The sequence below is a fragment of the Panthera tigris genome, chromosome B1 (genome assembly GCF_018350195.1).
Source record: "Panthera tigris isolate Pti1 chromosome B1, P.tigris_Pti1_mat1.1, whole genome shotgun sequence".
NCBI classification, from domain to species: domain Eukaryota; kingdom Metazoa; phylum Chordata; class Mammalia; order Carnivora; family Felidae; genus Panthera; species Panthera tigris.
Window position 1 is genome coordinate 49,411,979 of NC_056663.1, and position 22,851 is coordinate 49,434,829.

Genomic DNA, 22,851 nt, shown 5'->3' on the forward strand with positions numbered 1-22,851 from the left:
ATAAGTCTAGAATACCACCAGCATAGCATTGTACAGAGCATAAAGTTGTATTGAGAAATTTTCCAAGTATGATTATATCAAAAAGAATTTGTTCTGTGGCACTACTACTGAGGAATTGTACCAGTTGTACCAGTAACCCCAGATGTTATTTGGCAATTCAAACAAATCTTTGGTTGTCCAAAGAAGTTTATAAATTCCACTTACCGATTTTGGGATTGTAGATAGAGAAGAGAGTTTGTACATTATGACAAATGAAAATTAACATTCTATCTATGTACCATTTTTATTTACTTTGCAGTTTGCTTTGAGCAGGGCAAGGTCTATGTAGGAAAGGTTCTGTAGGGCTTTCAGGAACCTAGGCCTAGAGCTGTAGTGAGATTTCACACAGGACTAGACTAAGACATAGCCACCTTTATTGATGACAGAGGTTTTTTAGAGAGGACTGCAACGAACTGATAGCAATGAGAAGCGGTCTTTGATACCCATAGCCTTCTTGGAGTGACTCATGTAGTTTCCAGAAGATAACAGAGACTTTAACATTGAATTGCTGCCTTCCTTCAGTGTCCTCTTGGTTGGGGTCCCTCAACCAAGGAGTTAGTAATAGGTATAGTTATTTTTATTTATTTTTTTAATGTTTATTTTTGAGAGAGAGAGAGCGAGAGCACGCGCGCATGAGTGGAAAGGGGCAGAGAGAGGGAGATGCAGAATCTGAAGTAGGCTCCAGATCCTGGCTGTCAGCTCAGAGCCTGACGTGGGGCTGGAACCTACGAACTGTGAGATCATAACCTCAGCCATTTCAGATGCTTAACCGACTGAGCCACCCAGGCACCACATGGATAATCACTATTATAGTTCACTTTTTTCTTCCTATAAATAGAACCCAGAAATAATGTATGTTTATATTTCTGCCACTTTTAGCTCTTTGTTCTTAGGTAGTTCTTGATTTTATTTGTGTGTCTTATTTCTTGCAGCTAGATTAGCATCTCTAGCACAAGAATTATTGTATTGTTACTTTTTTAAGTTTATTTATTTACTTAGAGAGTGGGTGAGTGAGCTGGGAAGTGGCAGAAAAAGAGAGTGAGAGAGAATCCCAAGCATGCTCCACACTGCCAGCATGGAGCCTGATGTGGGGCTCATACTCACAAACCGCGAGATCATAACCTGAGCCAAAGTCAAGAGTCAGACATTTAACCAACTGAGCCACCCAGGCGCCACTGTATTATTACTTTCTATAGAATACCTGGTCTAGTGCTAGGCACCTTCTAGGGTTGACTCTGTAAGAGGAAAGATAACCAGCAAAATTATCTAGAGGCTGCCATGGGAGTAAAGAGAGACCTTCTGTGTCTTTGGTTATGCCTGATTCATTTATTCATTCTTCATATTTGTATTTTTTTATATTGAAGGAGAGTTTTTAGTGCTGAAGCCCTAAAGCAGTTACCTCTAAATGTATTCGAGCCTACTGGCCTTCCAAGAACCTCCTGTCTAGATGCACAAAAATCCACAAATAACATGGCAAACTGTGTTCATATCATAGGCAAGATGCTTTGGGAGTGGGGTTACAAAGTTATGCGAGGCTCTGGGAAGATGTTGGGGAAGGAGAACTGTAATTTAAGTTATATTTTGAAGGCTGGGTAGCATTTAGTTTTTGCGTGCTTTAAATTCTGAAGGTATTGTCCCATCTCAACTCAACCCCCCCAACCTTGTAAAAAAAATACTGTCAACATAAGTTATTAAGTTACATTTGGCTTTGCAGAGCATATTAGCATCTTTTGTAGTTGGTGCCACTACTGTGGCATACAAAAAAAGTGTAGGATGCACTTATGTGTATCCCCATACTGGTGGTCTCCAGATTTATTTAAGATGACCCTGTAATATCACAAAAAGAGCAGTGGAATTGGAATCAGAAGACCTGGGTTTATGATCAAGGTTGGAAAATGTTTGGCACATTTCCTAGGTACTCAAGAGGTTAAGAATTCTGTTGACCCCGGGAAGGTATGGGGGTTGAGCTAGGTACTAAAAGAGACTCATCCTATTGGATGGCTACCTAAATAATAACAGAATGTTAGAGCAGGCCATGAAAGCCGTATTTTGCTTAGAGTAGTTGAAAGCCTGTATGTAAATATTTACAGAACAATCATTAATATCTTTATACCTCTGTTAAATGAAGAGGCAGGTTCAGTGGCTGTAGGCCTAAAAAGAACATTAACAAAAAAATCCTAATAAAAATACAGTGATCTTATAGGAAAGATGACCTTATACTCTGTTCTTTAGGACAATGCTTCATTGTTTTTATCATTCAAATTTGATAAGAGTTTCTGCTTAATTGCTTTTCAAATGAAAATACAATTCTAAAAAGAATATAGTGGTAAAAGCTTTTTGTGAACATGAAGTGTTTGCTTTTAAAAACTGTAATTATTTTTTAATTCCTCCATTTCTTTGCCTGATAAAGGTAATGACATTTCCTTCCAAAGGAAACACATTTTTGAAATGGAATTAAATTGAGAATAGGGTTTGTTTCTGTCTTTATACTATATTCCACCTACTTACGAAGAGACCCTATCATCCCTGCAGCAGCTTCTTCTGTATGTCTGTATGCCTTAGATGACCTGTGCAATAGAAAGATTAGCCGGTAATTTTCTCTTTCCTCTAAACAGAGTTGCACTTACCCACCCTCTAGTTTTTTTACCCAGTGATTCAATTTCTGTTGCACACAACAATTTCTGTTGTGCTGCAGAGCTTCCTAACTCAGCGGCATCCTTTTAAGAAATACTGGAGGCTTTATAACACTACCAGTTAATAGGGAGGTTTGTAGGATGCCTGGGTGGCTCAGTCGGTTAAATGTCCGACTTCAGCTCAGGTCATGATCTTACAGTTCGTGGGTTCAAGCCCTGTGTTGGGCTCAGTGCTGACAGTTCAGAGCCTGGAGCCTGCTTCAGATTCTGTGTCTTCCTCTCTCACTCTGCCCCTCCCCCCACTCACACTCTGTCTCCCTCTCCAAAAAAATAAGCATTAAAAAAATATATATATATGTCGCTCCTTATCAGGGAAATACAAATCAAAACCACACTCAGATATCACCTCACGCCAGTCAGAGTGGCCAAAATGAAGAAATCAAGAGACTATAGATGCTGGAGAGGATGTAGAGAAACGGGAACCCTCTTGCACTGTTGGCGGGAATGCAAATTGGTGCAGCCGCTCTGGAAAGCAGTGTGGAGGTTCCTCAGAAAATTAAAAATAGACCTACCCTATGACCCAGCAATAGCACTGCTAGGAATTTATTCAAGGGATACAGGAGTACTGATGCATAGGGGCACTTGTACCCCAATGTTTATAGCAGCACTCTCAACAGTAGCCAAATTGTGGAAAGAGCCTAAATGTCCATCAACTGATGAATGGATAAAGAAATTGTGGTTTATATACACAATGGAATACTATGTGGCAATGAGAAAAAATGAAATATGGCCTTTTGTAGCAACGTGGATGGAACTGGAGAGTGTGATGCTAAGTGAAATAAGCCATACAGAGAAAGACAGATACCATATGTTTTCACTCTTATGTGGATCCTGAGACACTTAACAGAAACCCATGGGGGAGGGGAAGGAAAAAAAAAAAAAAAAAAAAGAGGTTAGAGTGGGAGAGAGCCAAAGCATAAGAGACTCTTAAAAACTGAGAACAAACTGAGGGTTGATGGGGGGTGGGAGGGAGGGGAGGGTGGGGGATGGGTATTGAGGAGGGCACCTTTTGGGATGAGCACTGGGTGTTGTATGGAAACCAATTTGACAGTAAATTTCATATATTAAATAATTAATTAATTAATTAATTAAAATATATATATATGTTTGTGATGCAAATTTGGAATGCCTGATTCTAAGATGTTCTGATTTACTTTCTTAAATACACTAATTTAGAGTTTCCTGCTTTCATCTTTCTTAATCACTCTTCCTGTAATTTTCTTTCTCCATAATATTGGAATATTTGTTTTAATTTTTTTTTAAATAATTTTCCCCAAACACAACAATTGGTAATTCAAAGAAGGTTACATTTATCCATGGCAATTGTACTTCTGTTACTGCAGGTCTTAGTACCCACCTATTTGAGAGGCATGAGACTTTCTGATTTAATCATTTCAAAAAAGCGGAATGATTTGGTATCCTGTCTTAGGCAAGATTTGATAAAATCTGAGCTCTTTTTCTGTCTTATGTTACATTTTTTTAGTAACTTTGGGCTACTTGTTTACTTTCAGTCCTGTTGCCTCTGGTAATCCTGTGTAAAACCTTACAGAATACAGTAATAAACACTGCAGAAGAGTTTGAATGTTGAGAATGAAAGATTTTAGAATTAGTCCTCCCAGTTCAGTGATTCTTAACTTTGTTAATAACTGTTATTAAGTGAGTCCATTTTTACTGACAATGAAGAAATGAACCTAAAGGAGTAGTTACAAAATTGTGGAAATTTTATGATTTTTATACTTCTAGAAAGAGCTATGAACTCTTTTGGAAGGAAGGAAATTAAATGGAAAAAAATAAATAAATTAAAAGAAGAGGCTTCCCTCACCCTCCCCCAAAATTGAGAAAGCCGTGGAAGGGTGCACTGAAAAAAGTCATTGGGTTCTAGGACACTAGAGAAGTTGAAAAGAGAAGTCTGATGTTCCATACTGAATTATCTAAGCAATGGGATAAAGTGAAATATAGAATAAGGATTTAGAAGTCAGGTGGATCCAATTTCAAATCCTGACTTGGACTTTATGAGCTCTGTGCCCTTGGCAAGGTATTTCATCTCTTTGAACATCAGTTTCTTCATCTGTGAAATGGAGATGAGAGGACACACTTCATAGAGCTGATGGAGCATTCTATATGGATGGAGCGTATAGCATAGTGCTTGGCCACAGTGGCCTCTATAAAATGTCCGCTCCTATCCCCTCACATCAGCAGCCCCCTTAGCAGGTCACTTTTATCTCTGGGTTTTGGGCCCGCAGTAAGGCCATTAACTCAAGCAGCTTGAATCTAAAGTATTAGTCACTACTTTGATATCTGGTGTTAGTGAACAAGAAAAATGATTCCTAATTTTGTAAACCATTGCTAAGATTAATAGACTTGGCAGAATGACTTGTGTGTATATAGAAGACATTTTATCTAAAATATTCCTATGATCATTATACATACCTTACCCCCCCTTTTTTTTTTTCTTTCCTTTTCTTTAATATGACTGTAAAATATGGAATGGGAAGTAAGTAAGGCAGAATAGTTTTCACTTGTATGAAAACGGTTGCTGGGGTTTTCACAGTTGAAATCACTGCTTGCAAGGAGATTATGGTTGCAGCATACTATGGGAGAATAAGAATGATGATGATGCTAACACTACTGTATGCTAGTTAACTCATGTCAGTCCTGTGGGTACTATTAGCCTCATTTTGCAGATGATGAAACCAAAGCACAGAGAGGTTAATAACATTTCTGCTTGCATAGTTAGGAAGTAGCAGAGCCAGGATTTGAACTCAGACAGTCTGGCTCCAGAGGCCATGCTCTTAATAACTGTCTTATACTGGGAGGACTAAGAGAAGACAGTCCTTTAAATGGGAGCAAATGTCCTACCTAAAGTGTGGCAAGTTGTTTACTTTTAGATTTGCTCTACAGGTATTCTGAGAGAAGCCTCACAAAGTGTATTGGTATTACTATTGAGACCAGACCAGATTACTGTATGAAGCGGCATTTAAGTGACATGCTGACCTATGGCTGCACAAGGCTAGAGATTGGGGTACAGAGTGTCTATGAAGATGTGGCCAGAGATACCAACAGGTAAGATGGGGCAAATGATTTTGCACAAGCCTTCTTCTACTCCCACTGATTATATCTATGTTCACACTCATTCTCTCCACCTTGCTACCAATCTTAGAGAAGGATGGATAGGTTTCCTTCTCCTCAGAGTCATTCTTCTATCTCTGCTCTTAATTCCATCCCCATTCCTTGATTTCCAGCCTTTTCTCTACTGGCTCTTTTCCAGTAGCCTGTAAACATGCTCTTATTTCTTCCTGTCATAAACAGCCTTTCCCATATGGAAAGCAGAAGGCAGGGCTCAAGGTCAGTTGTTTAAAGCTGGAGAGAAGGCGAGGAGCATGGGTTTGAATAAGAAGGAAGTCGAAGTGATATTTAAAAGATTAGTTTTTGTGAAGCAGATGCCAGTCGGCAGAGTAATGAAAGGTTGGTGGGCAATGGTTGTAAGCTTTGAGAAATTTGGGAGGTAAGGAAGGATAGAAATAAGGATTGATAGAGCCCTATGAAGCTCTCTTCTAGAACTCTAGAAATAGATCACTAAGTTGGGGAGAAAAGACACACATGAAAGGTTAGCTGTGTAAGGAACTTTATGATTAATTGGTGAATTAGAGAAAAGCAAAAGATTTTAGGACTTTATTAGGCAGCACAGATCATTGACTGTAGGTGTAAAGACAGGCTTCAGGGAATTGGTATGTGTTGAGTTGGGTCTGCTTTACTGGGAGGGGCAGACATGACTGGGGGTTGTGGTAGGAGAAGGAAGTAAAAGAGAACTAGGGAAACTTACACCAGTCAGCATCTTAGAAACAACCAGGAAGAATGCCAGGCTGAGGAGGGAGGAATCTTTCCTTTAGGTAATAGAGGTCTGTTAGATACTTTTGAACACAGGGAAGAATTGCACAGATATCAGACTTAAGAAAGATTAACCTGAGTAGAATGCACTCTTGTAGGGGGAGTCTTAAACCGGAAACACTGGTTTGACTGCTGCTGTAATCAAGAGTCATACCTGTGGAGATGGGAAGAGTCTCTTGAAGGTCAGGAAGGCTTTCTGAAAAGAATGACGTCAGACCTGAGGCTTAAAGGAAGAGTATGACTTAGGTGGGGAAGAGGATTATTTCAAGCGGAAAGAAGCATACAAGCAAACTCCTGAGCATATGGCATATTTCGGGGATTCGGGGTAGGTTAAGTTGGTTACAGCATAGAGCATGAGATAGGAGAGTGGTAAGAGGTGAGGCTGCAAAGGTAAGCCAGGGTGGCCAAATGATGAGGAACCTTAGAAGTCAGCCCAGGGAGTTTGGGCTTTAATCTGAGGACAGACTAAACTAAGTTGTGATAGGAGCATACCTACGTTTTAGAAAGATCCCTTTGTAAGGATCACAGTATGGGAGTGGATTAAGAAGAACAAGCTAGAAGGAAGACCAGTTAAGAGACTGTTGCACTCATTTAAACAAGAAGGTGTTTAAAGAAGGTGTTAAAGAAGAAAGGTGTTCTACACCTACGCTGTCTGATATGGTAGTACGAGGAACTAAATTTTTCATTTTAATTAATATAAACTGAGTGACTGTGCCTAGAGACTGTGGTATTGTACAATTGACAGTACAGTTTTAGAGTACTGGATATTTGGATGATGTGTCAGGAGAGAGGCCTGGCCTAGTCATATAAATTGGGAAATGATTAGCAAAAAGAGATTGGAAATGGATGGGAACATCCAGAGTGGGCTGGAGTCCATGTTTCTAGGAATTTTTTGTGGTGAACGGGAATGTCTCAAAGATGAAAGGATTGACATAGGGCTTCAGTCATTAGTAGCCCCAAATTGTTCTTGGGCTTGCTTCCTACTTGGATGTGATACTGGAATGTTAAGATGATTTATCCAGCTGGCCGCAAATGATTCTGCCCTGTCACTAAATCATTCACTTTTCTCATTTTTAAAGGACCTTGCAGACCACCAGAGTGAAATCTATTTTGTACATAGGTGTCACTCTATGACACCTAATTTATTTCTACAAATAATTTCAAAAGGTTTTTAGAGGAAAGAGCATCACAAGAGGCTGCTTCTGCCTGGTTTTGAGCCCATTATTTTTTTTTTTAACTTAAATATGTATATTAGTAACCTTACTTTGGCTGATGATGCTAAACCAAATAATTTTAGTAGACATTAACTCTGGTTACCCCAGTCATTTACTGTCAGAACCTTGAGTAGGTACATGAGGAATTTCTGAGAAATATCTCAGAAGTGAAATGATTTATTTCCAGGCCTTCTCAGAGATAGAGACATAAAAATGATTTTCTGAGATTTTTATTCCCCAACCATATTAGTCTTCATTATAAAACCACTGTTATAGATCATTTTTTCCTCTGTTTCTTGTGTTAACCTTCTTGCCCTTTTATTTGTGTAACAGGTAGTGAATTTTCTTTCCTCAGGGGCCACACTGTGAAGGCAGTCTGCGAATCATTTCACCTGGCCAAGGATTCTGGTTTCAAAGTCGTGGCTCATATGATGCCTGATCTGCCAAATGTGGGACTAGAGAGGGACATTGAACAGTTTACAGTAAGTGTTGTCTTCAACCAGGCTGATTTAGGCTGCCTCTGCATGCTGCTTCTACCCCCTCTGCTCTTTGTGATTATTTGCTGCTAATGTTTCCCCCATTATTAAAGCAATATGTCCTCATTATGGAAGAGTAGAACACTGTAAACAAAGAAGAGTCATTCTTCACAGTGCCCACACCAAATAAAACCCTAACATTTTAATGTACTTCCTTCTAGGATTTTTTTATGCTTAGGCTTTTCAGAGGGATATATACACAGACGTATATATATGGATAGATAGATAGATAGATAGATATAGATATACAACAGACATACACACACAGACAAACTGGCATATATATGATAAGTAATTATTTTAATTGCTTTTTCACTTAATGTTATATAAGCATTTATCTGTTAGTCAATGTTAACATATTTAAATGTGTGCTTAATTTCCATTGAATAAATATGCCTTACTTTGCTTAACTACTTCCAAATTTTTTAAATTGAAGGTATTACCAGTTTTTTGTATTGTAAATAGCACTGCAGGTAAACAATTTGATGCCTATAACTTTTTGTAGTATTTAGGACTGTTCGTTAGGATAAATTCCCTGCAGTAGAATTGTCAGGTAAAGGTATAAACACTTCAAGAGTTTCTCCATATTACTTAATTGCTTTTCAGAGGGTTATAACAATTTATACTCACTTTAGCAGGGTTATTTTTTCCCCAAGTAACACTCTCCTGTTTATATATTTATATACACACATAGTTATAATGTTTCTATATTTGCTAATTTAGTGGATAAAAATGTCATTTCAACTTGTATTTTGTAATTATATTAATACGCTTTTTAGGTTTGCATGCAATAATCATAATTCATCTTTTTAGAATTGTGCATTTTTGTTCTCTGACCAATTACTCTATTGGATATGACTATTTTTAATGTTAATTTAGATGAACTTTCTAGGTAAGGACATTATAGATTCCTTGTTTGTTTTTATAGTTGTTACACATATTTTTACCCAGCCTGTCTTGGGCCTTTCACTTTTGTATCTGCTGTCAAATCCATCCTGTTTATTTATGATTTCTTCAGATGCTTCTGAATTGAGAACTGCCTTTCTCTTTCAGGATTTCCTTAAATAGTGAAAGAAAATGTTTGGGTTTTTTTCTGGGTTTTCTCTTCTTTGATATTTTAATATCTAACTCTGGGTTGGCTGGGTTTTTGTTTGTTTTTACTCTCTGTCACATGTTGGGAAATGAGATTGGTAAGAACTTTTTTTTTTTTTCCCTTTAGATTCTCAGATAGGGAAAGTGCCTTAGGGATATTCTTGGAGAGAAGAGGATGAAAGTATTAAGTTATTTTATTCACAAAAATATTTTACTCTATTTAGAAAAATGGAATTCACTTTGCCTTACTTGTGACATTAATAATTCTTTCTTTCCTTTTAAATTTTTTTTATTTTTAAGCCCATGAATTACAACTGAAGATAGTACTAATTCATAAATGTCCCTGTTACTAATTCCCCCGTGTTAGCTGTGTAGTAGATTTTGAATCTAATAACCTCTCCTCAGTAGTTAATAGCCAGGTACTCAGGCTTCAAGCCTAAAAGTCCTCTGAAACACTTTTCTTTAGCACAGCTCTTAGGTTAATCAGGGATATAGCTAGAATTCATAACTTTAAGTATCTTTGGGGAAAAAATTATGGCATGTTTCAAATAATAGCAAATAGCGGAGCCTTACTATTCATTTTCCTTAGTGTCTTCAAAATAAAGAAAAGTTGAGTGATAATATTGCAAAGATAACCCTTCATGTAAACAGATCTGTCTTCCTTGTTTGTAATCTTTTCAGAAACACTCAAAGAGAATATGAACACTATATTATTTCTTTTCTGACTACATCCCAGCACATAAATGAGTGACAAAATAGAGCTAACATGAGAAATCCTATTTCTCTCTAGAGAAAAATTTTCTGCAAAATTAATTTAAAATTATCTTAAATAATTTCTACAAATCAATAAGAAAAAAGCAGAAAGCTCAATAAGAGAATGGGCAAAAACACTTGAACAGGCACTACTACAGAAATACAATATTTGAACAGCCAGTAAACATATTTAAAAGTTGTTAAAGTCATTAATCTTCAAAGAAATGAAATTTTAAACTATGATGCGTTCCTATTGTATTCTTACCAGAAAAGCTAAGAAGAGGTAAAATGAAAAAAGACAAAATCAAGTGTTAGTAAGAGTATGGAACAACTAGAACTCTTTCTTCATTTACTGCTTGTGGCAGTAAATTTACATTGGTATATCATGGTAAAAAAAAAAAAACTGTTTGACATTATCTGCTAATTATGAACATATGCATACCCATGTCCTAGGAATTGTACTCCTAGATGTATTCTCAGCAGAAATGCCTACATATATTTACCAAAAGTCATGGTTACAAAGTACTGTTGGTAATATCAGAGCAACAAGAACCCAAGTGTCCATTAACAAGAGAATGTGTAAATAGTGATGTAGTCATACAATGAAATACTATAAAAAATAATGAATTACAACCTTATGCAACAACATGACTGACTCTCTTCAACATAAAATTGAGCAAAAGAAAACAGATCCAAAAGACCACCTAAAACACATTTCTGTTAATATGAAGTCCAAAAACTTGGGGTGGAATTGTAACTGGAAATAGGTATGAGGTGGCCTTTCTAAGGTTTTGATACGATTTTTCTTAATTTGAGTATCTGGGTGCTGGTTACATGATTTATAAAAATCTGTCAAGATGTACACTTGGAGTTTGTGTACTTTTCTGTATTTAAGATACACTCCAATAAAAATTCACATAAAACTTTTAAAACTAGTTTTTGTTTAGGAAATCTTGTTTGGGTCTATTTGGAATTCACAACCTTTCCTGAACTAGTAGGCAGTAATATTTTATACTTTAAAACTTTTTTCCCTACTTTATTTTATTGTCACATCATTAGCAACCCACAGATATATTTTCCTTAATGTGTTTTGTTCCATAGGAAAGGTTGCTAAATTGGGGTTCTGCTGGTATAATTACACAAGTCTACAAAATGTTATCTCTGTAGAGGACAGGATAGCCTGGCATGGATCCATAAAGCTACTACCCAGCCTACTGAGATTATCAAAGCCGTATCTTGGGTTGTATGCTTAACAGTATACGTGTTATAAATTGTCTAGATCTTACACCTTGCTGTTTAGGTCATTTCTGGGTCACTACTCTTAGTGTCTGTTTATTTGCATCTGTTTATTGCAAATTCACACTCTCATCCAGTGGTAGGTGCACAGCGTATAGCTGTGTGTGATACATAGCACTTACTTCTATTTTCCAGTAACTCAGAAATGAAGTTTTCTTTTTTCTTAACTTCGCCCTTTCCACCTATCCTCAGATAGAGCTTACTTATTACTCAAAATAACTTTTAGCTGGTTTGGTGTTTTATTAATTTAAAAATTAGACTGCTCTTGGATATCCAAGCTAAGATTGCTAAAAATGCATGAAGAATGTCTATTTCTCTTTAGGAAAAATTTCTCTTCAGAATCTCCTGTCAGTTACCAGAAGTCTTTCAAAGTCCATTAATGCTGGACACTCACAAGCCCCCCCCGCCCCGAGCTGTTTTTCCCCCCAAAGCCAATGTGATTAAGTTACTGTTTGGCAGGGATGGCTAGGGGCATTTCTTATTATTTGTTTTGTTTTTAATGCCTTGCTTTAAAGGCTTATTACTTAAGATAGTGTCATAGGGTACAGGTTAAGAAGAGTATTATATCAGAAAAGACCACCTGTTATAGTCTCCTCAGTTGAGGAAACAGGCTCCATGAGATTAAGTAACTGTTAGTCAGTGGTGAGTCTCCAAGCTCTTAGGTAAGCACCCCTTCCATGGCATCTTTCTGTGTTAGCTTTTCTAGGTGAAGGGAAGTCTGACTATGAATGACTGTGTGTGACCTGAATGATGTTCAAATACAAGTCAAGTTGGATCCTAACAAAACTCTATTTTTTTAAATATGAAATTTATTTTCAAATTGGTTTCCATACAACACCCAGTGCTCATCCCAACAGGTGCCCTCCTCAATGCCCATCACCCACTTTCCCCGCCCTCCCACCCCCCATCAACCCTCAGTTTATTCTCAGTTTTTAAGAGTCTCTTATGGGCGGGGGGGGGGGGGTGATGGGTATTGAGGAGGGCACCTTTTGGGATGAGCACTGGGTGTTGTATGGAAACCAATTTGACAATAAACTTCATATATTGAAAGAAAAAAAAAAAAAGAGTCTCTTATGGTCTGCCTCCCTCCCTCTCTAGCTTTTTTTTTCCCCTTCTCTTCCCCCATGGTCTTCTGTTAAGTTTCTCAGGATCCACATATGAGTGAAAACATGTGGTATTTGTCTTTCTCTGCCTGACTTACTTCACTTAGCATAACACTCTCCAGTTCCATCCACGTTGCTACAAATGGCCAGATTTCATTCTTTCTCATTGCTAAGTAGTATTCCATTGTATATATAAACCACGATTTCTTTATCCATTCATCAGTTGATGGACATTTAGGCTCTTTCCATAGTTTGGCTATTGTTGAAAGTGCTGCTGTAAACATTGGGGTACAAGTACCCCTATGCATCAGCACTCCTGTATCCCTTGGGTCAATTCCTAGCAGTGCTATTGCTGGGTCATAGGGTAGGTCTGTTTTTAATTTTTTTGAGGTACCTCCACACTGTTTTCCAGAGCAGCTGCACGAGTTTGCATTCCCACCGACAATGCGAGAGGGCTCCCATTTCTCCACATCCTCTCCAGCATCCATAGTCTCCTGATTTGTTCATTTTAGCCACTCTGGCTGACGTGAGGTGATATCTCAGTGTGGTTTTGATTTGTATTTCTCTCATGAGGAAAGACATTGAGCATCTTTTCATGTGCCTGTTGGCCATCTGGATGTCTTCTTTAGAGAAGTGTCTATTCATGTCTTCTGCCCATTTCTTCACTGGGTTATTTGTTTTTCAGGTGTGGAGTTTGGTGAGCTCTTTATAGATTTAGGATACTAGCCCTTTGTCCGATATGTCATTTGCAAATATCTTTTCCCATTCTGTCAGTTGCCTTTTTGTTTTGTTGCTTGTTTCCTTTGCAGTGCAGGAGCTTTTTATCTTCATGAGGTCCCAATAGTTCATTTTTGCTTTTAATTCCCTTGCCTTTAGAGATGTGTCAAGTAAGAAATTGCTGCGGCTGAGGTCAGAGAGGTTTTTTTCCTGATTTCTCCTCTAGGGTTTTGATTGTTTCCTGTCTCACATTCAGGTCCTTTATCCATTTTGAGGTTTTTTTTAAACAAAACTTTAAACCTCTTTCTGTTTTTAGTTATGTTTTAGTTGTATCAAAGGAATACATGTCTCATTTTAAAAGTCAAATTGTGACTACAGTGAAAGACAGCAATACCCTCTTTTCTTTTCCTTGAGTGCACCCAGGTCATTTTACAAACGCTCCAGTGTCTCTGTCTCCTCCTCCCCTTCATTTCTCAAATCCGCTGCAATCTGGCTTCCACCTCCCACTGAAACTCTTCTTTCAAATGTTGTAAAATACTTCCTAATCTCCAAACACAAAGAATATTTCTCTCCTGTCATGTTATTCAGTCTTAACATTTGTTATTGTTAAAGAGTGTCTCCATTTTGGGATTCTCATTTCCCTGGCTTTTGTGATTCTGCTATCTCCTGGCTCTCTTCTTACCTCCAGGACTGTTCCTCTTTCTGCCCTATCTTCTTTTTCTTCCCTCCATTTAGATGTAGGTTCCATCTTTTGCTCTGTTCTGTATGATTGCCTTTCTTCTGTTGTTCTAACTTGACCACGTATGCTTTAGTGAGCCTCATTTTCTCTCCAGCCTGAAGCCTTAGGCTCCTAGGACCAGTTACTTAATACTCTTCAACTAGCACCAGATGCCATACATGTAATTAGAACTTAGTATGTCCAGTATAGACATATTTATCTGTTCCCCCTTCCTCTTGTATTTCCTATCATAGTTGGTGGCCCCTTTATCCATATACTCTCCCTAGTCAGAAATTCAGGAATCATTCAGGAGCAGGTAGAGAATATTTGGACTCTGGAGCCAGACTGTCCAGTTTGAATCCTGGCCCCACCACTTAGTAGCAGACTGTTTTGACTGCTTTGTTCCCCAGTTTCCGCATCTCAAAAATGATATTAATTATAGTATCAACCTGTTATGAAGATTTGCTGAGAAAATACATGCAACACATTTAGAAAAGTTCCTGGCACATAGTGAGTGCTCAGTAAATCTTTGCTGCTGTGATCGTCCCCTCATACCCTGAGTCGAATTCCACGGGACATTCTGTCAGTTTCTCCCTCTGCGTATCTTTCAAAGCTGTCGTCATGTCCTCTTCATCCCATTGCCGCAACTGGAGTTCATACTTTCCTCAGCTCACCTGCACAGTGAAACGGCTCCTCAGCTAAGTCGCCCTGCCAGTAGCCGTGTTCCCTTCTACTTGCCATTCACGTGGTACCAGAATGACGTTTATTCAGTTTTTTATCCCTATCATAGAAAAGCTGTTACATAATAAAATGACAAACACAGTAGTCCTCTGCCACTTTCAACTGTTATAGCTGGGGTTGTTGCCCTGGTATTTACTTCTATATTTCTTACCACCAGGCTTGGATTGCTTTTTTCCTGATTGTCAGTTTTAGATCGATTCTCTTGTCTTTCTGTTATAGTCTTTGAAAAGTTCATTCTTTAATACTCTGCTCCCATTCTCCCAATATTGTTACATCACTATTTTAGTTACATTAGTAGTTAATGGTCAATGTTTACGTTACAGTTTTTACATAAATGATTACTGACATGGAGCCATGAAATATACTAACGTTCTTTTCTTGAACAACCATTTGTTTCTTTCTAGAGTTAACAGTTGTCTTTTTTTTAATTATTATTATTTACCTTGTTCTCTGTGCACCTGTAACTTTCAAATGTACCCACCCAATGGTAAAGCCTCTCTATCAGTGTCCTAACTTATTAGATATTCTGTCAGTTAATTTTTTAGGCTAGCACCATGACTCCTGGATGTCCCCTCTTCCAACTCCAAACTGAACTGGCAGTTCTCTGTGCCTACTTCACAAGTGTCCTCTTTGGGGGCTTCTTGTCACCACTCTCGTGGCTTGGATACTTTGTTTTCTGGATTCCAAGTTAACCCTGTTTATTGGTTTATTCCTTGACTTTACTAAAATACATTTTCCAGCAGCTTCCTGAGGAAGAATTCATCATGGGAAGTAAGCCTTTTGCGTGCTAAAAAACGGCTCTGTTCTACCTTCACACTTACAGAATTCTGTAAAATAATTTTTTTAAGGCATTGCACCACTGCCGTGCAGCTTTTCGTACTGCTCTTAAGGAGCACAATATCTTTTTTATTCCTCATCCTATATTCCTTACTCTTTAATCCTATAATGTATGTAACCTGGATGGGTTGGTTTGTTTTTTACTCTGGAATATTTTAGGAAATTATCTTTATCCCATATGTTGTGAAATTCCACAGTAATGTATCTTAGCAAGAGTTTTTTTTTTTTTTTTTTTTTTTAACTAATTGTGCTAGATTTTGAAGGGTCTGTCATCTGTTGTACCACTGGATAATTTTCCCCTTTCATTTTCTGTGTTCTCTTTCTTTTTTTAATTTTTTTTTTTAACGTTTATTTATTTTTGAGACAGAGAGAGACAGAGCATGAACGGGGGAGGGGCAGAGAGAGAGGGAGACACAGAATCGGAAACAAGCTCCAGGCTCTGAGCCATCAGCCCAGAGCCCGACGCGGGGCTCGAACTCACGGACTGCGAGATGGTGACCTGAGCCGAAGTCGGACGCTCAACCGACTGAGCCACCCAGGCGCCCCTTCTGTGTTCTCTTTCTAAAACTCCTCTTAAGCAAATGTTAGATCTCACATTCGTCATCAAGAATTTTCATAAATTTTTTACCTATTTGTCCTTTTTTTCCTGCTTTCTTCTTATATTCTATCCTTTGTCTTTCAACTTTTCTAATACATGTTTTAATTTTTGTAATGGCTTTGATTTTCAAAAGTTCTTTCTTACATCCTGGTTGTTTGATTTTTCTCTAGCATTTTATTCGTGTTTAATGGATGTAATATATTTTCTCTTATCTCTCTGAAGAAATTATAAAGGTTTTTGTTTTTTTTTTTTTAAGTTTTAGTCTCCTTTACACAATGCCTCTTTCCTCTCAGTTCCTTTTTTTTTTTCCTTTTTGTTTTGTTCTGCCCTTTCTTTTCTAGGCTTTCCGCAAGTTTCTGGTGATCCTTAGCCAAATGGTCATACTTTAAAAGTAAGGGACTAAAAGAGCAGTACTTGAATGTCAGTATCTTGAACTCTTATTTAGGGCCATTTGATTAATCCAGAGATGAACTCTCCAACTTCCTGTTTGGGGGCTGGCAGTATGAATAGGTCATAGAAAATTGACTGCTGGCATCAGGGGAGCAAGGCAGGGAATCCACTAGTCAGTGTGCTGACTTTCACTTAATCTCCCTGTTTCCAGCCTTTATCCCCACCCAGACTTTCCTTTGTACCTGGAATTTCAGAATCCAGCAGTTTCTTCAGGGAACAAATAGGTAGAATTCTTATGGGAAGGGCAAAGGAATAAGGGATAAATCCCTCCATGTATACACTTTGATGCCATGATTGCTTCTATCCTGCCTGGTTCCTGGTACTTTTGACTCATGAGCCTTTCTGGGACTGTAGTGTAACTGAGCTGGTCTTTCATTGGTATCCCCTTTTGCAAATACTTTGTTTACAGTTTTCTATACTTGCAAAGTCATTTACCAGTCTTCATTTTTGTCTTTCAAAAATGTATTACCATCACTGGGCCAGTCCTCTCTCCCCTCCACCTTCATCTCCTCTGATATTCTCTTTGTTCTTCTGGATTTACACTTTTTGAAAAAATCATCTCTGTTATTTTACTGTGGTTTTGGAGGGAAAAGAAGGAAACACATATTTTAATTCTCCATGTTTAGCCAGAAGTCCAGAAGCAGTTTCGTCTATCATCATTCTTATCAGCCCATCTACCTTCTAAACTTATCATATAAGCACCTGAACTGCTCCTCTGAAATACCATGTTCTAATATGGATTCAAAACTAGGTACAGAATGACTTGCATATGTATTCTTTTGGGTGGCTATAAACTATCAAAGGCCTGATGAATCTTTAATATATAAATGTTACAGGGAAAATTACATTGCAATTACAGAAGAATATCCCTAGGACCAAATGATGCACAAAGAATACAGCATTTAAGAATATTACACAAGTCAATGAGAGAGATCGAAAAGTCTATAGTTACATTTCTTTGAAAAGCAAGTTAAGCAATGGAAAGCTTGGCAAGAATGTAGCACGAAATAAAAAGCATTGTTATGGTTTCACAAGGTGCAGTACTGCTGGCTTTATAGATCCTAATGCCAGGGTGGGGTTAGAGGAAACTGAGTCCACCTTCATTCCTCCATCACACATTGTGCAAAATTAAAAGCAAATGAGCAGTGCAAAGTCATGGAAAGGGTAATGCGTGGTGTCTCCTTGCTTTATTCCCAAATAAAGCCAGCTGGGATGATATAGTACAGGAAATGACTATGTCAGAGTAGATAAATTAGATGTATTTCTCAGTGTCTAGATAACAAATAGTGTGTATCCCAGGTTAGGAACAGTGCCAGCTGGCCTGAAGACAAAATAGTCATATCCAGGGATTGGCATACTTTTCCTACAAAGGGCTATTTGGTAAGCATTTTAGGTTTTGCAGGCAAGTGATGATTTCTGTCACAACTTTTTAGAAGTTTAAACAATTAAATCTATTATTAAGGAAAGAAACAGTCTAGAGGTGAAGGCAGGCATCAGATAAATTATCAGTGTGATGATATTAAGCAAGCAGTAATACAGAATACAATATAATATTTTTTAAGGGAGGCAACTTGTATTTGAAGGTCAGGAAGGCCTCTCTGAAGAATTGGCATTCATGCTGAGACCTGAAGATTAGCTAGATGAAATAAAATTGATGTCCTTTCCAGGCAGAGGAAATTGCCTTCGCAAAGGCAGAAAGGCAAGGTGGTGAGGGTGGCAGGAGCTGAGACTGCAGCAATAGACAGGGGCTGGATTAACGAGGGCTTTGTAACCCAGCACACACACAGCTTGCTTCAGTGAGGCTGTGAAGACAATGAGTTTCTGTTCTGTCTGCATCCTCTCCCTTGATGGAAAGGAAAAGCAGTCTAAGGACTGTGTAGGTATGTGAGAGAACTTGGCCCAGGACTGAAACTTGACCACCAAAACTTCACCAATCTCTGCAGAACTAACGGAGTGGTAATTTTCTGTTCTCCATTCACAGGAGTTTTTTGAGAACCCTGCTTTTCGTCCTGATGGTTTGAAACTCTACCCTACCCTGGTGATTCGTGGAACTGGGCTTTATGAGCTCTGGAAATCAGGAAGATATAAAAGTTATTCTCCTAGTGACCTGATCGAATTGGTGGCTCGGATCCTTGCTCTGGTGCCTCCATGGACTCGAGTGTACCGAGTGCAGAGGTAGTGTGTTATCTTTTCTGCCAGAAATAATCAGTGATGAGTCTGTGTACAGTTTCTTTTTTTCTTTTTTAATGTTTATTTTTGAGAGAGAGAAACAGTGTGCAATTGGGGGAGGGACAGAAAAAGGGAGACACAATCCAAAGCAGGCTCTAGGCTCTGAGCTGTCAGTACAGAGCCCGACACAGGGCTCAAACCTACAAAGAACGATGAGATCATGACCTGAGTCAAAGTCTGATGCTTAACCAACTAAGCCACCCACGCACCCCTTGTTTATAATTTCTAAAATGAGAATAGTCTGATTTAATATTGAGGGGTTTGAAATTTTTTTTTTAATCAAAAATGGGACCCTGGAATGCTGTAAGTACATAGGGATGGAAATGAAAGGACAGTGTGTTCAAGCCACTTTGCCAGTATCTTATTCATGTATTCATCTCGCCATTGATTGATGTGCCAGGAGATGGCGTTGAGATGGTAACAGGCATGATGCTTGGTTCTAGGAGCTGATGACTAGATACAGTAGTGAGGATGGAAGGAGGAGGTGTAGCCGTGTGTCTGTTATCCCTGTTGTAGAGCCTCTGAAGAAAAAAGAAAGAGTAGCAACAATTCCATTCTTTCCAGATATTAATGTAAGTGTGGAGAACGACTGACCTGTTCCTGATGGCATGAAGGAAATCATCTTAACTGCTTTTTTCCTAGGAGAGAAAAACAAAGATCTCATTTGCATTCCTGGCCTTTATTACTTTTTTTTTTTTTTTTTTTTTTTTTTACAAGAAACATAACCTTGAAGAAGTTTTAGGAGCCAAAAAGTTACCTATCTACCTACAATCTTGACAAAGCCATTCCTGTATTTACTGGTCAGTAAGGCACATTTTCACCACCTTGCCAAAACCTGCCCAGATTCTAGTAGTACAAATACACAGTGAAAAGGTGACTAGTGCAATCAATTGCACGTGCATGTGCATGTGCAATCAATTGCTGTGACTGTGACTGTTACTCTACTGAGCACAATTGTGTTCCCTGATAATATGAAACAATACTGAAAACAAGCAGAAGTATCAACTAAAGGAAAATTATCAAGAGCATAAATGGATTTGCTTAAAAGTTGAAGGATGTTCACACCATACTTCTGCCACAACATAGTGATTTCTTAGGTTTTTTTTATATTATTGGCCCAATTTAAGGATCTAAATTGCCTAGATGATCTCGGCAATTTATTTTTTTAAATACTGAAGGAAATTCAGCTGCCAAAATTGTTTGCATTGTCTTCCCCCTTCTTTTTCAACCCTTCTGAAACCGTTCAGTTCAAAAGGCAGTAGGAGGTGCTGAACGGTGCAGGCATCTGCACAGACGTGGGGGCCACAGGCTCAGAGCAGCATGTGTAGGCTGCTCTTGTGGACAAGGCTGTGTAAACAGTGTGGTCTCTTGCATACCAAATGTGGTGAAAAGGCATTCTCACTGAGGGCTGAGCAGGGCGAGGAGGATGTCAGGGTGCAGAGAGGAGGACAGCAACAAAAGATTGGTTACTTGCAGAGGGTTGATCTAATAAGTAGATAATATTAAGGTTAATGGGAGCTAGATTTTGCGTTACCTGAAAAGGACATCACAGTGTGAAAAAGGAAGAAGAATGTGCCCCATGGTGTTTTAGAATAGGAGACATTGGTGTGAACTCATGGTTTTCAACAGATAGGTAGATACAGAAATAATTGTAAATGTAATAAATAATAAGTATAGTGTGTGTGTGTGTGTGTGTGTGTGTGTCCTTTTCATAACCTGTTTAGTACTACATTCTTTGCATTTTTTGTGCTGTTTCTTGGTGATTTCACTGTTTAAAATGGCCCATAAGTAGTACTGAAATGTTGTGTAGTGTAAGAAGGCTCTCATGTGCCTTATAGAGAAAATACATTTGTTGGAGAAGTTTCATTCAGCCTTGAGTTATAGCACTATTGGCTGGGAGTTCAGTGTTAGTTTGTCCGCAATACATGGTGTTCTTAAACACAAACACGTGTGAAACAATGTTGTATGTTGGTCAGTTAATGAAAATGTTGTGTCCAGAGGCTCACAGGAACCTAGCCCTGTTTTTTCCCCTCGGAGCAATGTCTTACTATTCACTAATTTAATGTTCACGACAACTTTGTAGAACATAATTACTGTGAAGAACGAGAATTGACTGCACATTGTTTCAGAGTACCTCCCTACAACATGCTTAGTAATTACAGAGCAGAAAGAAAGAACTTTAGAGAAGACTGGCAGCTGGTTAAGGTGAATAGCATCAGTAATAGTACAAGGCACAGTCATGTGCCACCTGATAGTATGTATTAAAAATAGAGTCACTTCGGGGCACCTGGGTGGCTCAGTGGGTTGAGCGTCTGACTTCGGCTCAGGTCCTGATCTCACAGTTCGTGGGTTCGAGCCCTGCATCAGGCTCTGTGCTGGCCACTTGTTCAGAGCCTGGAGCCTGCTTCAGATTCTGTGTCTCCTTCTCTCTCTGCACCTCCCCCGCTCACGCTTTGTCTCACTCTGTTTCTCAAAAATAAATAAATGTAAAAAAAAAAAAAACAAAAACAGAGTCACTTCTGTGTGACTCAGCCAAAGTGCCATAATCTGAATTTAATTATGAGGCAACATCAGACAAACCCAAATTGAGGGATTTTCTAAAAAGCCTGAAATCTTCAAAATTATAAGAATTAAGGAAAGAGTTTCATATTGAAGGAGACTAAAAAAGTCACAACCCCTAAATACAACACAAGGTTCTGACTAGATCCTTTCGGTATAAAGAACATTATTTGGGCAGTGGTGAGCCTGTAGTGGAGTCTAGGGTTAGACAGTAGTGAAGTACCAGTGTTAATTTCCTGATTTTGATGGTCATGTTATGCTTATGTAAGAGAGGATACCTGTCATTGGAACTACTATAAGTATGCTGGGAGTGTTGGAACAGCTTGTTCCCAATTTTCCATCAAATAATTTAAGGAAATACACTTGGGACTTTTTCTGTAACTTTAGGATTGTTCCAAAAAATGTAAACTAATACTATTGTATTAAAAACAAAGATGTAATAAGTAGTATTAACAAAGACAAAAGGAAAAGATTATTTGCATTTAACTGACTTGAACAATTAGATATAAGTGAAGATACTACTTCCCAGTAGCAGAGCATGGCAACAAATCTCTCCGTTGTGTTAATGATAGCAATCCTATCAGCTCTGAGTACCTGAGGCACTCAGCTGGCCCCTATTACTCATAGTGAGCCCCAACAGACATTTCCCCCAAGGGGACCATGTTGCTGGACCAGCTTTTCAACTGCTTATCATGATAGGATGCACCTCAGTAAAAACCATCAGGGGGACTTTAAGAAACAAAATTTAAATTTTTTTTAATGTTTATTTTTGAGAGAGTGTGAGCAGGAGAGGGGCAGAGAGAGAGGGAGACACAATCCAAAGCAGGCTCCAGGCTCTGAGCTGTCAGCACAGAGCCCGACGCAGTGCTCAAACTCGAGAATCGCGAGATCATGACCTGAGCTAAGCGTCAAGTCAGACGCTTAACCAACTGAACCACCCAGGCGCCCTGAGAAACAACATTTATTACTCAAATGTCCTGGAGGGTACCCAGAAAACCTGAGGGGTACACAGTGAGGTTGTGGGGTAGGAAGGGAAAGGCATGAACCTGGACCTCGGCCTTTATTTGGATCCAAGGGTGTAGTGTCTAGGGCTTTGTGGGTTCACTCTTTATGGTTAAAGAATAGGAATGGGAATTAGGGTGTGATAAGGAAGAAATGGGGCCACTCAGGTGGTCAGTCATCTAGGTTACCCAGGGCTTTGTGAAAGAGGGAACCTCATGGGGGGAAGGGCAGCCTTATTCCTTATCTGGTTGTTTAGCAAGTAGCTGTGTCATACAGTGGCAATGTGTTTATTCAGGATGGATTTCTTCTGACATCAAAAACTTAATGTCAAGCACTTACACTACAGGGCAACCAGAGAACACTGAAGATAATAACTTCCCACCAGC

General features: G+C 38.6%; 1 protein-coding gene across 1 annotated transcript in view; it reads left to right on the forward strand.

Annotated features, from left to right (window-relative positions):
- Positions 1-22,851, forward strand: part of ELP3 (elongator acetyltransferase complex subunit 3) — a 98,683-nt gene that overhangs the window by 39,723 nt on the left and 36,109 nt on the right. The window contains exons 8-10 of the mRNA XM_007097111.3: positions 5,634-5,795; positions 8,190-8,316; positions 18,657-18,850. Coding sequence (XP_007097173.1) covers positions 5,634-5,795; positions 8,190-8,316; positions 18,657-18,850 — 483 coding nt within the window. The remainder of the gene's footprint in view (positions 1-5,633; positions 5,796-8,189; positions 8,317-18,656; positions 18,851-22,851) is intronic.